Source organism: Pristiophorus japonicus, chromosome 3, assembly GCF_044704955.1.
Source record: "Pristiophorus japonicus isolate sPriJap1 chromosome 3, sPriJap1.hap1, whole genome shotgun sequence".
NCBI classification, from domain to species: domain Eukaryota; kingdom Metazoa; phylum Chordata; class Chondrichthyes; family Pristiophoridae; genus Pristiophorus; species Pristiophorus japonicus.
This window is the reverse complement of record NC_091979.1, coordinates 129,698,682-129,715,435: the sequence shown is the minus strand read 5'-3', so window position 1 is coordinate 129,715,435 and position 16,754 is coordinate 129,698,682. Positions and strand designations below refer to the sequence as shown.

The 16,754-nt window shown below is 43.5% G+C and overlaps 1 protein-coding gene across 2 annotated transcripts in view; it reads left to right on the top strand.

Annotated features, from left to right (window-relative positions):
- nckap1 (NCK-associated protein 1) overlaps positions 1-16,754 on the top strand; it is a 297,326-nt gene that overhangs the window by 274,120 nt on the left and 6,452 nt on the right. For both annotated transcript variants that reach the window (XM_070875820.1, XM_070875819.1), the window contains exon 29: positions 12,842-12,951. In XM_070875820.1, the coding sequence (XP_070731921.1) occupies positions 12,842-12,951 (110 nt within the window). The remainder of the gene's footprint in view (positions 1-12,841; positions 12,952-16,754) is intronic.

The following is a 16,754-nucleotide window of genomic DNA, read 5'->3' as shown; positions in this document are numbered from 1 at the left end:
GAAGTGAGTTCTTTGATGGCTGAACAGTCCAATACGAGAGCCACAGACTCTGTCACAGGTGGGACAAATAATCGTTGAGGGAAGGGTTGGATGGGACTGGTTCACCACACGCTCTTTCCGCTGTCTGCGCTTGATTTCTGCATGCTCTCGGCATTGAGACTCGAGGTGCTCAGCGCCCTCTCGAATGCACTTCCTCCACTTGGGGTGGTCTTGGGCGAGGGACTCCCAGGTGTCAGTGAGGATGTTGCACTTTATCAGGGAGGCTTTGAGGGCGTCCTTGTAGCGTTTCTGCTGCCCACCTTTGGCTCGTTTGCCATGAAGGAGCTCCGAGTAGAGCACTTGCTTTGGGAGTCTCGTGTCTGGCATGCCCAGCGGAGCAGTGTAGATGGAAGCATAAAATAACAGAGCTATTGATAGATTAAGGGAATGGGAAAAACTATGGCATGCGGCCTGCCCAGCAGAGCTGATCGAGTGTGGTCAGTGCCTCAATGCTGGGGATGTTAGCCTGAGTGAGGATGCTGATGTTGGTGCGCCTGTCCTCCCAGAGGATTTGTAGGATCGTGCGGAGACATCTTTGGTGATATTTCTCCAGCAACTAGAGGTGTCCATTGTACATGATCCATGTCTCTGAGCCATACAGGAGGGCAGGTATTACTACAGCCCTGTAGACCATGAGCTTGGTGGCAGTTTGGAGGGCCTGGTCTTCAAACACTCTTTTTCCTCAGGAGACCGAAGGCTGTACTGGCGCACTGGAGGCGGTGTTGGATCTTGTCGTCAATGCCTGCTCTTGTTGATGGTAGGCTCCCGAGATATGGGAAGTGGTCCACGGTGTCCAGGGCCGCGCCGTGGATCTTGATTGGGAGGCAATGCTGTGCGGTGAGGACAGGCTGGTGGAGGACCTTTGTCTTACGGATGTTTAGCATATGGCCCATGCTTTCGTACGCCTCAATAAATACGTCGACTATGTCCTGGAGTGCGACCTCTATGTGCGCAGGTGCAGGCGTCGTCCACATACTGTAGCTCGACGACAGAGGTTGGGGTGATCTTGGATCTGGACTGGAGATGGCGCAGGTTGAAACGGTTCCCACTGGAGTTCCACTCCAGCGGGCAACTTGTTGACTGTGAGGTGGAGCATGGCGGCGAGTAAGATTGAGAAGAGGTTTGGGGCGATGACGCAGCCCTGTTTGACCCCAGTCCGGACGTGAATTGGGTCAGTGATGGATCCACTGGTAAGGATCACGGCCTGCATGACATCGTGGAGCAGGCGGAGAATGGTGACGAACTTTTGGGGGCATCCGAAACGGAGGAGGACACTCCATAGACCCTCGCGGTTGACCGTGTCAAAGGCCTTTGTAAAGTCGAAGGCCATGCGTGCAATAAAGGTACAGCAGTTATCATGGGCAACTTTAATCTACATATAGATTGGGCTAACCAAACTGGTAGCAATATGGTGGAGGAGGATTTCCTGGATTAGGGATGGTTTTCTTGACCAGTATGTCGAGGAACCAACGAGAGAGCTGGCCATCCTAGACTGGGTGATGTGTAATGATAAAGGACTAATTAGCAATCTTGTTGTTCAAGGCCCCTTGGGGAAGAGTGACCATAATATGGTAGAATTCTTTATTAAGATGGAGAGTGACAGTTAATTCAGAGACTAGGGTCCTGAACTTAAGGAAAGGTAACTTCGATGGTATGAAACGTGAATTGGCTAGAATAGACTGGCGAATGATACTTAAAGGGTTGACGGTGGATAGGCAATGGCAGACATTTAAAGATCACATGGATGAGCTTCAACAATTGTACATTCCTGTCTGGAGTAAAAATAAAACTGAGAAGGTGGCTCAACCGTGGCTAACAAGGGAAATTAGGGATAGTGTTAAATCCAAGGAAGAGGCATAACTGAGGACTGGGAGAAATTTAGAATTCAGCAGAGGTCAAAGGGTTTAATTAGGAGGGGGAAAATAGAGTCTGAGAGGAAGCTTGCTGGGAACATAAAAACTGACTGCAAAAGCTTCTCTAGATATGTGAAGAGAAAAAGATTACTGAAGACAAACGTAGGCCCCTTGCAGTCAGAATCAGGTGAATTTATAATGGGGAACAAAGAAATGGCAGACCAATTGAACAAATACTTTGGTTCTGTCTTCATGAAGGAAGACACAATTAACCTTCTGGAAATACTAGGGGACTGAGGATCTAGCGAGAAGGAGGAACTGAAGGAAATCCTTCTTAGTCAGGAAATTATGTTAGGGAAATTGACGGGATTGAAGGCCGATAAATCCCCAGAGCCTGATAGTCTGCATCCCAGAGTACTTAAGGAAGTGGCCCTAGAAATAGTGGATGCATTGGTGATCATTTTCCAACAGTCTATTGACTCTGGATCAGTTCCTATGGATTGGAGGGTAGCTAATGTAACACCACTTTAAAAATAAAAAGGAGGGCGAGAGAAAACAGGGAATTATAGACCGGTTAGCCTGACATCGGTAGTGGGGAAAATGTTAGAATCAGTTATTAAAGATGAAATAGCAGCGCATTTGGAAAGCAGTGTCAGGATCGGTCCAAGTCAGCATGGATTTATGAAAGGGAAATCATGCTTAACAAATCTTCTGGAACTTTTTGAGGATGTAACTAGTAGAGTTGACAAGGGAGAACCAGTGATGTAGTGTATTTGGACTTTCAAAAGGCTTTTGACAAGGTCCCACGCAAGAGGTTAGTGTGCAAAATTAAAGCACATGGTATTAGGGGTAATGTACTGAAGTGAATAGAAAACTGGTTGGCAGACAGGAAGCAGAGAGTCGGGATAAACGGGACCTTTTCAGAATATCAGGCAGTGACCAGTGGTGTGCCGCAGGGCTCAGTGTTGGGACCCCACCTATTTACAATATACATCAATGATTTAGATGAAGGAATTGAGTGTAATATCTCCAAGTTTGCAGATGACACTAAGCTGGTTGGTGCTGTGAGGAGGATGCTAAGAAGCAGCAGGGTGACTTGGACAGGTCAGGTGAGTGGGCAAATGCATGGCAGATGTAGTATAATGTGAATAAATGTGAGGTTATCCACTTTGGTGGCAAAAACAGGAAGGCAGAATATTATCTGAATGGCGACAGATTAGGAAAAGGGAGGTGCACGAGACCTGGGTGTCATAGTACATCATTCATTGAAAGTTGGCATGCAGGTACAGCAGGCAGTGAAGAAGGCAAATGGCATGTTGGTCTTCATAACTAGGGGATTTTAGTATAGGAGCAGGAAGGTCTTACTGCAGTTGTACAGGGCCTTGGCGGGGCCTAACCTGGAATATTGTGTTCAGTTTTGGTCTCCTAATCTGAGGAAGGACGTTCTTGCTTTTGAGGGAGTGCAGAGAAGGTTCAGCAGATTGATTCCCGGGATGGCAGGACTGACATATGAGGAGAGATTGGCTGACTGGGCCTGTATTCACTGGAGTTTAGAAGAATGGGAGGGGATCTCATTGAAACATAAAATTCTGACAGGGCTGGACAGGTTCGATGCAGGAAGAATGTTCCCGATGTTGGGGAAGTCCAGAACCGGGTGTCGCAGTCTAAGGATAAGGGGTAAGCCATTTTGGACGGAGATGAGGAGAGACTTCTTCATTCAGAGTTGTTAACCTGTGGAATTCTCTACCGCAGGAGATGTTGATGCCAGTTGGTTAGATATATTCAAGAGGGAGTTAGATATGGCCCTTATGACTGAAGGCATCAAGGGGTATGGAGAGAAAGCAGGAAAGGGGTACTGAGGTGAATAATCATCCATGATCTTATTGAATGGTGGTACAGGCTCGAAGGGCCGAATGGCCTACTCCTGCACCCATTTTATATGTTTCATTAGTCGTTCATGGCTTTTTTTTTTGGCAAGTAGAGCTGTTGCCCCTTAGGGGTATAAATTGGTTCTGTATCAGTTAAATTCTTTTTTGAACACCTCCCATTGATCTTGTCATTTTACCCAGCAACAGATTTGCCCAGTTTACTGTGGAAAGTCTCTGTCTCATCGCATTGAAATCAGCCTTACCTAAATCTAAAATCTTAGTAGCTGTTTTGCATTTCTCTCTTTCAAACACTTCTTTGAACTTTGATCATGTTATGATCACTATTCGATAAATGTTCACAGCGTTAGGCTGCTAACTAAATCTCCTTATTAAATCTAAGAGAAGACAACGACGATGCCGGGCCCCGCCGAGTACTTCGGGCGTGACCCGCAAGCAGCCAATGCCGGGCTGCTGACGTCTCTTCGGGCGGGGGCCGCCCCAGTGAGATGCGGGCGGGCCCCGCCACTGACGAAGAAGCCGGGCCCGCTGAGGACTTCGGGCGTGGCCTGTACGCAGACGATGCCGGGCTGACGACTCTTCGGACGGGGCCCGCCCCCAACTAGTAGCCGGGCGGGCCCCGCCGATGACCACAATGACGCCGGCTGCCAGGAGTTCTTTGGGCGGGGCCCGCCCCCAGCGAGAGGCCGGGCGAGTGGGCCCCGCCGCCGAGATAAGATGCGCAGGCCACTCAGCTGAGGATAGGGGCGACGTACCTTCGGCCTGGGATAGGGTCGTCTTCCCGGAGATAGAACGCCGGGAGCTACTCCGCCCCCAGCAGCTTCTGCTGCGCAGCGCCGAAGTGGAAATGGGCCGACAGCTATTGGAGAATCGCAAGGTAAGTATTCGGCGCAATTTTTGTTCTGTAAATTGGGCGGGCCTCTCCGAAGTGCGCCGTTCTAGCGGGCGGCCGAAACTTGACCCTAAAGTCTCCACTGCCTGCTTACCTCTCGTTATATCCTCTCCTATTATCCTTAATCACTCCCCTATACCATTATTTCCTACCTTTCTTGTAGACCTTATAACCAGGTATATTTAGTTCCCAGTCCTGACCATCTTGCAGCCATGTCTCAGTAATGGCTACCATGTCATATCCTCCGGTTGAATTTGTGCCTGTAGTTCATCTTAGATCTTAAAAAATGTAACAACATCTTCAAAGCGATCAGATGGTTAGCTATCTATTTGCACAGTCAATCGAGTCATAGAACAATCTTCTTAGTAGATAACATCTAGCCCAAAGATGTTTTACAATTACATAAAGAGCAAGAGGTTAACTAAGGAAAGAGTAGGGCCTATTAGGGACCAAAATTGTGATCTATGTAAGGTACTTAATAAATACTTTGCAGCTGTCTTCACAAAAGAGGGGGACGATGTCAACCTTGAAGTTAAGGAGAAGAGAGTGAAATATTGGACGGGATAAATCTAGTAAGAGAGGAAGTATTAAGGGGTGTAGCATACTTGAAAGACGATAAACCGCCAGGACCAGATGAAGTATATCCTAGGCTATTAAAAGAATCAAGGAAGGATATTGCGGAGGCTCTGACCATCATTATCCATCGCCCTGGCTACAGGAGTCGTGCCAGTAGATTGGAGAACTGCTAACGTGGTACCTTTGTTCAAAAAGGGAGGAAAAGATAAACCGAGTAATGACAGACCAGTTAGTTTAACCTTGGTGGTGAGAAAATTATTGGAATCAATTCTGAGGGACAGTATAAACCTTCATTTAGAAAGACACAGATTAATCAAGGACAGTCAGCATGGATTTGTTAAGGGAAGGTCGTATAGAAACATAGAAAATAGGTGCAGGAGCAGGCCATTCAGCCCTTCTAGCCTGCACCGCCATTCAATGAGTTCATGGCTGAACATGAAACTTCAGTACCCCCTTCCTGCTTTCTCGCCATAACCCTTGATCCCCCGAGTAGTAAGGACTTCATCTAACTCCCTTTTGAATATATTTAGTGAATTGGCCTCAACTACTTTCTGTGGTAGAGAATTCCACAGGTTCACCACTCTCTGGGTGAAGAAGTTTCTCCTCATCTCGGTCCTAAATGGCTTACCCCTTATCCTCAGACTGTGACCCCTGGTTCTGGACTTCCCCAACATTGGGAACATTCTTCCTGCATCTAACCTGTCTAAACCCATCAGAATTTTAAACGTTTCCATGAGGTCCCCTCTCATTCTTCTGAACTCCAGTGAATACAAGCCCAGTTGATCCAGTCTTTCTTGATAGGTCAGTCCTGCCATCCCGGGAATCAGTCTGGTGAATCTTCGCTGCACTCCCTCAATAGCAAGAATGTCCTTCCTCAAGTTAGGAGACCAAAACTGTACACAATACTCCAGGTGTGGCCTCACCAAGGCCCTGTACAACTGTAGCAACACCTCCCTGTCCCTGTATTCAAATCCCCTCGCTATGAAGGCCAACATGCCATTTGCTTTCTTAACCGCCTGCTGTACCTGCATGTTAACCTTCAATGACTGATGTACCATGACGCCCAGGTCTCGTTGCACCTTCCCTTTTCCTAATCTGTCACCATTCAGATAATAGTCTGTCTCTCTGTTTTTACCACCAAAGTGGATAACCTCACATTTATCCACATTATACTTCATCTGCCATGCATTTGCCCACTCACCTAACCTATCCAAGTCACTCTGCAGCCTAATAGCATCCTCCTCGCAGCTCACACTGCCACCCAACTTAGTGTCATCCGCAAATTTGGAGATACTGCATTTAATCCCCTCGTCTAAATCATTAATGTACAATGTAAACAGCTGGGGCCCCAGCACAGAACCTTGCGGCACCCCACTAGTCACTGCCTGCCATTCTGAAAAGTACCCGTTTACTCCTACTCTTTGCTTCCTGTCTGACAACCAGTTCTCAATCCACGTCAGCACACTATCCCCAATCCCATGTGCTTTAACTTTGCACATTAATCTCTTGTGTGGGACCTTGTCGAAAGCCTTCTGAAAGTCCAAATATACCACATCAACTGGTTCTCCTTTGTCCACTTTACTGGAAACATCCTCAAAAAATTACAGAAGATTTGTCAAGCATGATTTCCCTTTCACAAATCCATGCTGACTTGGACCTATCATGTCACCATTTTCCAGATGCACTGCTATGACATCCTTAATAATTGATTCCATCATTTTACCCACTACTGAGGTCAGGCTGACCGGTCTATAATTCCCTGTTTTCTTTCTCCCTCCTTTTTTAAAAAGTGGGGTTACATTGGCTACCCTCCACTCCATAGGAACTGATCCAGAGTCAATGGAATATTGGAAAATGACTGTCAATGCATCCGCTATTTCCAAGGCCACCTCCTTAAGTACTCTGGGATGCAGTCCATCAGGCCCTGGGGATTTATCGGCCTTTAATCCCATCAATTTCCCCAACACAATTTCCCGACTAATAAAGATTTCCCTCAGTTCCTCCTCCTTACTAGACCCTCTGACCCCTTTTATATCCGGAAGGTTGTTTGTACCCTCCTTAGTGAATACCGAACCAAAGTACTTGTTCAATTGGTCTGCCATTTCTTTGTTCCCCATTATGACTTCCCCTGATTCTGACTGCAGGGGACCTACGTTTGTCTTCACTAACCTTTTTCTCTTTACATACCTATAGAAACTTTTGCAATCCGCCTTAATGTTCCCTGCAAGCTTCTTCTCGTACTCCATTTTCCCTGCCCTAATCAAACCCTTTGTCCTCCTCTGCTGAGTTCTAAATTTCTCCCAGTCCCCAGGTTCGCTGCTATTTCTGGCCAATTTGTATGCCACTTCCTTGGCTTTAATACTATCCCTGATTTCCCTTGATAGCCACGGTTGAGCCACCTTCCCTTTTTTATTTTTACGCCAGACAGGAATGTACAATTGTTGTAATTCATCCATGCGGTCTCTAAATGTCTGCCATTGCCCATCCACAGTCAACCCCCTAAGTATCATTTGCCAATCTATCCTAGTCAATTCACGCCTCATACCTTCAAAGTTATCCGACTAACTTGATTGAATTTTTTGCGGAGGGGCGATGAGGGCTGTGCATTTGAGGTAGTCTACATGGATTTTAGCAAGGCTTTTGACAAGGTCACACAAGGCAGGCTGATCAAAAAAAATAAAAGCCCATGGGATCCAAAGAAGAATGGCAAATTGGATCTAAAATTGTCTTTGGCAGGAAGCAAAGGGTAATGGTTTATGGGTGTATTTGAGACTGGAAGGTTATTTCCAATGAGGTTCCCCGGGACTTAGTACTCAGTCCCTTGTTTTTTGTAGCATATATTAATGACATCGACTTGAGTAGGGGGCATGATCAAGAAATTTGCAGATGATACAAAAATTGGCCGTGTGGTTAATAGTGAGGATGAAAACTATCGACTGCAGGAAGATATCAATGAGCTGGTCAGTTGGGCAGAAAAGTGGAAAATGGAATTCAATCCAGAAAAGTTTGAGGTAATTCATTTGAGGAGGGGCAACAAGGCAAGGGAATATACAATAAATGGGAGCAACAGAGGGATCTTGGAGAATATGTCCACAGATCCTTAAAGGTAGCAGGACAGGTCGATAAGGTATTTAAAAAGTCAAACGGAATGCTTTCCTTTATTAGCCAAGGCATAGAATACAAGAGTAGGGAAGTTATGCAAGAACTGTAAAGAGCACTAAGCTCATTGGGGTTGGGGGTAATATATTAGCATGGCTGGAGGATTGGCTAACTAACAGAAAACAGAGAGTCGGGATAAATGGGTCATTCTCTGGTTGGCAATCAGTAACTAGTGGGGTGCCGCAGGGATCAGTGCTGGGACCCCAACTATTTACAATCTATATTAACGACTTGGAAGAAAGGACCGAGTGTAAAGTGGCCAAGTTTGCTGACGATACAAAGGTGGGGGAGAATAGCAATGTGTGAGGAGAGCGCACAAAATCTGCAAAAGGACATAACAGGCTTAAGTGAGTGGGCAAAAATTTGGCAGATGGAGTACAATGTTGGAAAGTGTGAGGTCATGCACTTTAGCAGAACAAAATCAAAGAGCAAGTTATTATTTAAATGGAGAAAAATTGCGAAGTGCTGCAGTACAGCGGGACCTGGGGGGCTGCTGCATGAAACACAAAATGATAGTATGCAGGTACAGCAAGTGATCAGGAAGGCCAATGGAATCTTGGCCTTTATTGCAAAGGGGATGGAGTATAAAAGCAGGGAAGTCTTGCTACAGTTATACAGGGTATTGGTGAGCCAAACCTGGAACACTGCATGCAGTTTTGCTTTCCATATTTATGAAAGGATGTACTTGCTTTGGAGGCAATTCAGAGAAAGTTCACTAGGTTGATTCCGCAGATGAGGGGGTTGACTTGTGAGGAAAGGTTGGGTCTCTACTCATTGGAATTCAGAAGAATGAGAGGTGATCTTATCGAAAGATATAAGATTATGAGGGGGCTTGACAAGGTGAATGCAGCGTGGATGTTTCCACTGATAGTGGAGACTAGAACTAGGAGGCATAAAGGGCCACCCATTAAAACTGAGATGAGGAGAAATTTCTTCTGAGGGTTGTAAATCTGTGGAATTCGCTGCTTCAGAGAGCTGTGGAAGCTGGGACATTGAATAAATTTAAGACAGAGATCGATAGTTTCTTAACCGATAAGGGAATAAGAGGTTATGGGAAGCAGGCAGGGAAGTAGACCCGAGTCCATGATTGGATCAGCCATGGTCGTATTAAATGGCGGAGCAGGCTCGAGGGTTCGTATGGCCTACTCCTCCTATTTCTTATGTTCTAATTAGGCCACAGCTTTAGTACTGTGTACAGTTCTGGTCGTCACATTATAGGAAAGATGTGATTGCACTAGAGACTGCAGAGGAGATTTGCGAGGATGTTGCCAGGACTGGAAAATTTTAGCTATGAGGAAAGATTGGATAGGCTGGGGTTGTTTTCTTTGGAACAAAGGAGGCTGAGGGGAAATTTAATTGATATGTTAAAAATTATGAGGAGCCTTGATAGAGTGGATAGGAAGGACCTTTTTCCCTTGGCAGAGGAGTCAATAACCAGGGAGCATAGATTTAAAGTCGTTCATAGAAGGATTAAAGGGGAGATGAGGAAAAAAAATTCACCCAGAGGGTGGTGGGGGCCTGGAACTCACTGAAAGAGTGGTAGAGGCAGAAATCCTCATTAATTTAAAAAGTACTTGGATGTGCACTTAAAGAGCTATGACCTACAAGGCTAGGGACCTAGTGCTGGGTAGATCCTTTTCGACAGACTGGATGGGCCAAATGGCCTCCTTCTATGTCGTAATTTTCTGTTATGCTGTGATTCTCTATCCTTTTAGAGTTAGCTGCTGGGCCTTCACCAAATCTGTTATATGTGTAGTAGTTGTGTCTTGTCTCCCATATCAGGAAAAAAACTGGTGTTAACTATTTGTGATTCATTTCTTTAAACACTCTTGATGTTTTTGGAATAAGAGGATAAGTTATTCTGTTCATAAGATTATACATTGTTTCAACCCACCAACCCATATGCGCTTCAACCAAAATTGTGTAGGTAACCAACAGCAGACTGCTGTTATGTCATGTCAGCATGTCTTCCAATAGAGTTAAGTCACACCCAGTATGGATTAGTTGGGTTGTTTATTTGGAATAGTAACAATATCAAGACTGCTGCCCCAAATGCAGAACCTAGTTCATGCTATCCACACTCGCTCTGGAAAGGTGCCAGATCAGTTCTTGTGATTTTATGCCACTTTATGCAACTTTAGAATGTGGCAATGGCGTTTCTCTCAATCCTCCTCCTACTGTTATAAGGCATTGGCAAAGTATCCGCATATTCTCAGGAATGGGAGTTAAGGCACAATCCAAGCATGTTAAATACATCACTTATGTTATGAACTGAAAAAGGCATTTGTCCTTTCCTCCCCAAGGGTCCTCCTCAACAGGATTCAACAGTCCATGAGGATGTCAGAAGTAATGGAGGTCTAGCACAGCAAGCGTGAAATCTTTTCTACATCTTTTGGCATATAAACTGGCTTCACCTCATGATGGTTTTGTTGGCAGTTTGACAGCCAATGGTGAACAAAGGCAGTCATCATAGGCAGTCCCTCGGAATCGAGGAAGACTTGCTTCCACTCCCAGTGAGTTCTTAGGTAACTAGGAAGACTTGCTTCCACTCCCAGTGATTTCTTAGGTAACTAGGAAGACTTGCTTCCACTCCCAGTGAGTTCTTGGGTAACTAGGAAGACTTGCTTCCACTCCCAGTGATTTCTTGGGTAACTAGGAAGACTTGCTTCCACTCCCAGTGAGTTCTTAGGTAACTAGGAAGACTTGCTTCCACTCCCAGTGATTTCTTAGGTAACTAGGAAGACTTGCTTCCACTCCCAGTGAGTTCTTAGGTAACTAGGAAGACTTGCTTCCACTCCCAGTGATTTCTTAGGTGACTGAACAGTCCAATACGGGGATTACAGTCTCTTCACAGGTTGGACAGACAGTCGTTGAAGGAAAAGGTGGGTGGGACTGGTTTGCCACACACTTCGCTGCCTGCGCTTGATTTCGGCATTCTCTCAGCGACGAGACTCGAGGTGCTCAATGACCTCCCAGATGCTCTTCCTCCACTTAGGACGGTCTTTGGCCAGGGATTCCCGGTGGGAGTTGTAAAGTAGTAAAGTTATGGCCCACCAATACTACAGGTTGAACCTCCCTTATCCGGAACCCTCGGGACCTGACCTGTTCTGGATAAGGGATTTTTCTAGACGAGGGATGGTCACGTTAAATTGGATGGCACAGGTACTGAGCAAGGGGATATCTGGGCTGGCTGGTTTGGGGCTGGAGTGCGGCAGAGATATTATTGGGATTGGGGGGGTGGGGGGGGGGGCGGCGGTGGATTGTGAGGGGTGGTGGATCGTGGGGTTAGGCCAGCAATTGTGGGAGTTGGCAGCGAGGAAGGACTTCAATTTGTTCATGTGCATGCGCCACCCGGTGGCCGGGAATGGTTCTGGACGAGGGGTAGCTCCGGATAAGGGAAGTTCAACCTGTATTGTAATACAATATGCAAAGAAGTATAGGAAGACTGGGCGAGAGGAGACTCAGTAGTTAGTCCTTGAGCCAGTGTGATAAAGATGTGCCATTGGCATGAGCAGAATGCAGTGGATCTGTTGGCCTAGAACCAGTTAGAAGTGCAGAATGGGGCATGGAAGCAGATGCTTTCAATGGGGTGAGCTTCAACACAGTAAAGAATGATGCACAATGATATGAGCTGGGCCATCTTCAAGAAATGGAGTTACTTTGTGAAGCACTTGCCAGCCTGAAATCCCCAGCAGTAAATGTTACTGTGCGCCTTTCTGTAGTGTCCTTTTGAAACTTGAATCATTTGGGAGAAAGGAAGAGATGTTGATTTTCTTCGCTATGCACTAAAAGTCATGTTTCTTGTACTTGCTGGATCCTGATTGGATGAGCTATTTTGAATTAAATAGAGCAAAGGCCTGACCGAGATGAACAGTGACGTGTAAAGATCCCTATAATGGGAATCTCAGTCAGAGCCATTTTGTGTTCTATTCCAATCATTACTGTTTTTAAAAAAATTGATCAATTTGTTAATTCTGTAAAGTTGCAACTGGTGCAGTAGGCACAAAATGTCATTAAAATGATAATTTAGCAGGAAATAGACATTCGGAATAGAGAGCTGGTCAGAAGTCTCTGAAAAAGAAAAAGGTTAATGTTTCAAGTCTGATTCCATTATATTCTAGCTTTCCCATTTCTGTGGTTTTTCACCTACTTGGAACTTATAACATCAAATACTGTACTAGTTTAACCGGTTGTTCTAATTCAGATGAAAGTGGCAAAAGAACAGGGGATTCTATGTTGCTGTTCTTGTGATCCATCTATTACCTTGTAATCTCTAGTCAAAAAACTGAAGGACCACATGGAGTGGGTGGTATATGTCATGCATAACATGAGGTGGTTTATGCTTCACATGAGGGAGTCATTTAACTCATTACTCTGTTGATGTACATGGTGTCTGTTTTGTCACTTCAAAGTAACTTTTCTGTTTAATTGTGCAGGACATTGCAACAACATTCATTGTTTGGCCAAAGCTATAAACCAAATTGCTGCCGCCTTATTCACCATTCATAAAGGAAGCATTGAAGACCGTCTTAAAGAATTCCTTGCTGTAAGTAGAATTCCTGTTCTTCAATTTTAAAAAAAATTTAAATGAAGGGTCAAGGTCCATAGTACATTATACCACAAAGCTGAAAAGAGTAAGACGGAAGACAAGGAAAATCGAGATGTATAGTGGAAGCTCCATAACACATGTTCCAGTTATTAATACCAATCTCCTCCTTTCTGACACAAATCAACCTTGCAGCCCAGATAAGTAAAATTCTATCTTTTATCTGTATTGATGCCTTCATTCCCATGCTTCAGGTATTGCTCTATTTGTGCAAGATCAAAATGTAGGGGAGGGAGTCTTGGTTATTATCCAATTTCCATTATTGACCAAGAAGGTCCCCTCCATTATAAAAGTGCTGCCAATTTTTGCTTTTAAAAGCCTATAAATTGTATCATTTTATTTAGCATTAACATTCCTAACACTAATTTGAAATAATCATGTTCTTAACGACTTCAAATGAAAAAAAAATTGAATACATGGTGGTACTCATTTTATGGGGAAACAATGAGCTAGTAACTTGCCTTTATGTAGCCCCTCATCATACCAGTGTCTCAAAGTACATCACATAGGAGTTTCAGTTTGATTCAGTGGTAGCACTCTCACCTCAGTCAGAAGGTTGTAGCTTCAAGACCCACACCAGTACTTGAGCGCATAATCCAGACTGATACTTCAGTGCAGTGAGAGCTACATTGTTAGAGGTGCTGTAGTTCAGATATGATAAACTGAGGCCATCTGTCTATTCAGGTGGATGCATGAGGTAGATTTGATCACAGGGTGCTAGGTTAGAGGCAGTAGGTGTATTAGAGGCAGTAGGATACTAGATTCATAGCCTCAAACTGTGGACTTGAGTAATATTTAGAAAGGCTCACTTTCATTCTTACCTAATGTCCATATATGGTATTTCAGAAAGTTATTTTTATATGGCTACCAAAGATGGTGATTCACCCTATTGAGACTATGTTACTGGTTCAATTTCTCTCTCTTTTATTGAGAAATCAAGTTGAATGCCCAAAATGCAGCACCATAAGGTGAAAGTATACATAAATTAAAGGTGAGGTGGCACAGCCTTGAGTGTGCAAAGTCTGTACGAGAAAGGGACGAGGTCACAATGTTGAATATGCTTGCACTATAAATGATTTCAACAACTTTCACATAAATCAGACTGTAGAGGTAGCAGGTGAAGTCATTTAAAAAAAAAATTCCATATTGAAAGTCATGTTTTAAAGTTGGGTCAAGCACCAGAGTCTTGGCAAAATTGTACTTCTAGATGCAATTCTCTAGATATTTGTATAGCTCAGTATGTTAGCACAGAATTTTTCTAAGCCCATCTCTCGTAAGTTGGTTTGTAACATTGAATCCCATTTGTGTAAGAGTCTGTATTAGTGGGACACTTGAAACAGCTTCCCAATGGAATACCCTTCCCGTCTCCACCCATTACAACTGAGTCCCAAATAATCTGAACATCACATTTGCAAGCCAGAAAGCTCAGTAGCCTGGCAGTGGCAATAGTCTACTTACTTCTTAAACATGTTGAACTCCAGGGAGCATAAGTAGCACTGCAGCAATTGTAATCCAGTGAAAGAATGACCTGTCGTCCAAAGGCTGAACAGAATGCTTGGATACCTTGGAGATTAGATTTTGACCTATAAATCACATTCACATTGACTTCCCTATATTTGATGGGCAAAGAGAATATGATGGCACATCTCAGCTGAAGAAATTTTCCTTTTAGGAAAATAGCTTCGATGATTTTTGTTAAAAAGGAGTAATGCAGGTAGATTACACCATTAGCTTCAGTTGAGAAACACCTGATCTGAGTTACTATGTGAACTCTCCCTCTGCTTCCTTGGGAAGTTCATGTACAATTTCTTACACTTGCTACAGGTAGACATTTTTTTTTAATCTAAAATATTTCTCATACTTTCTTCTCAACCATACAACATTAGACTATTGTTTTAATTTCAACTTAAGTCTTGCTAGGCACAGACTGAGTTCTTGAGGTAACAGTATGATAGAATCTCGTGAAAGACTGGGGAGTGTCTTCCATACCAAAATAATTCCTCTAAGAAACAAGGGCATTTAGATTATCTTTTTACGTTAAGCAAATCGTGGGAAGCAGCAGGATATTGAATGTGGTCCACTTAGTAAGATCTTCCTAACCTGTGATTTTTGCTGTTTGAGTTGAGAGTTTTTCCTCCCAAAAGAGTGAAATCAAATCATTATAAACAGAAGACTGCTTTGCCAAGAAATGTTATGCTTGAATAAGGATTATGCTTGGGTCAGGATTTCCATAAACTACAGATAAAAATAGCCAATTTGCAAATATTTGAAAACTGTTCGTGCAGCCAATTTAACCATTCATTAAAAAACCACAAAGTAATGTTTTAAAGTTTATGTACAGTGAATTCATTCAGTAATTCAGTCTAAACAGCACTTTTTACGTAAGTGATTAGATTCTAAATTGTGCTACTGTCTCTTAGTGAAATTTAGCAGTTCTTGGACTATATGTCGTGTGGTATAAAAAAACCTGGTTAATAGCAGCATTTTATGCTTGGACCAAGATTTATTTTTAAATGTTATGGTTGGATCAGATTGTGTGTAAGGAGAGTGACTGCGAAGTAGTTTGGTATTTTGGAATTCTATGCTTAGATTAGGTATGTGTTTACCTAGAGTCAATGTATCCCTCTATTCTCCTTTTATTCTGTTCGCCATTTACTTTTTCATGTTTCTACTCTCACTAGTAGATTAGATAACATTTAAGATTTGAATCAGCTAGCTACCTCATTGATTCATGATAGACATTTTTGTTTACTTTTTTAAAAGTTAAAGGAGGAAAAATAGTGCAGAAATGAAATTTTCACCAGTGTTTCTAAACTGCTCCCTCCAATTGTGTAGCCGCAAAACCTGGGAGAAAATGCAAAAGAATTCCTGCACTATCAAAATAGCTATCTGAATCTCTAATATGTGCCAACAGGATTTCTATCTTGTTCTGCATGCCCAATAAGAACAATGTATTCAAAATTTTGAACAGCACTTATGCACTTTTATAAAATCTTGCTATGACTTGATCTTCTGATTTGCAAAATACTTCTCTCAAACTAGCATTTTACTCCAATTCAGCTTTCTCAGAAACCCCTGCAGGGAAACTTTTGCCTGTTTTGGGTAGTACATTGTTCTCCAGATCTCTCTCTCTCTCTCACTCTCTCTCTAATATGGGCACATGGGGTCAGGACAGATGTAATCAGTATTGTTTACTCTCATTCCTTTATTTTGGTTATTTGGCATCACTACAACTATTAAGGATTCTGTATGTTTTCTAATGGAATATGTTTATTTGCATCCAAACTCTGCTACTGTATCATTTCACAGGTACGAGTCACATTTTAGACTTGTTTTGAACATTTCATCTACTATCTAAGTGTACTACTAGAGAAGCTATAACTCCTTTTCGTATTAAAGATTGTTGTCAGTTCTTGTCTCGACTGATCTTAAAACTGGTATTGGGGTGATAGTCATCCTGCGATTAAAGTTAGCCCCACAAACTCATTTATGTTTTGAGGATCTGTATGCAAATTGGCTGCAGAAGTTGCCTATATAATTGACTCCTTTCAAAAGCAATGCATTGGTTGTAATTCACTTTGGGACATCCTGACGATACAATGAGGTATGATATACATGCAAGCTCTTTCTTGTCTCTAGCCTTTTCCAGCCCCCCTAGATGATCGATTGACAATTGTCTCTTCAGAGTATGCTGGAATAATACTGGGATAGTGATCGTTCAGGACCATTTTATCTAGAATCAC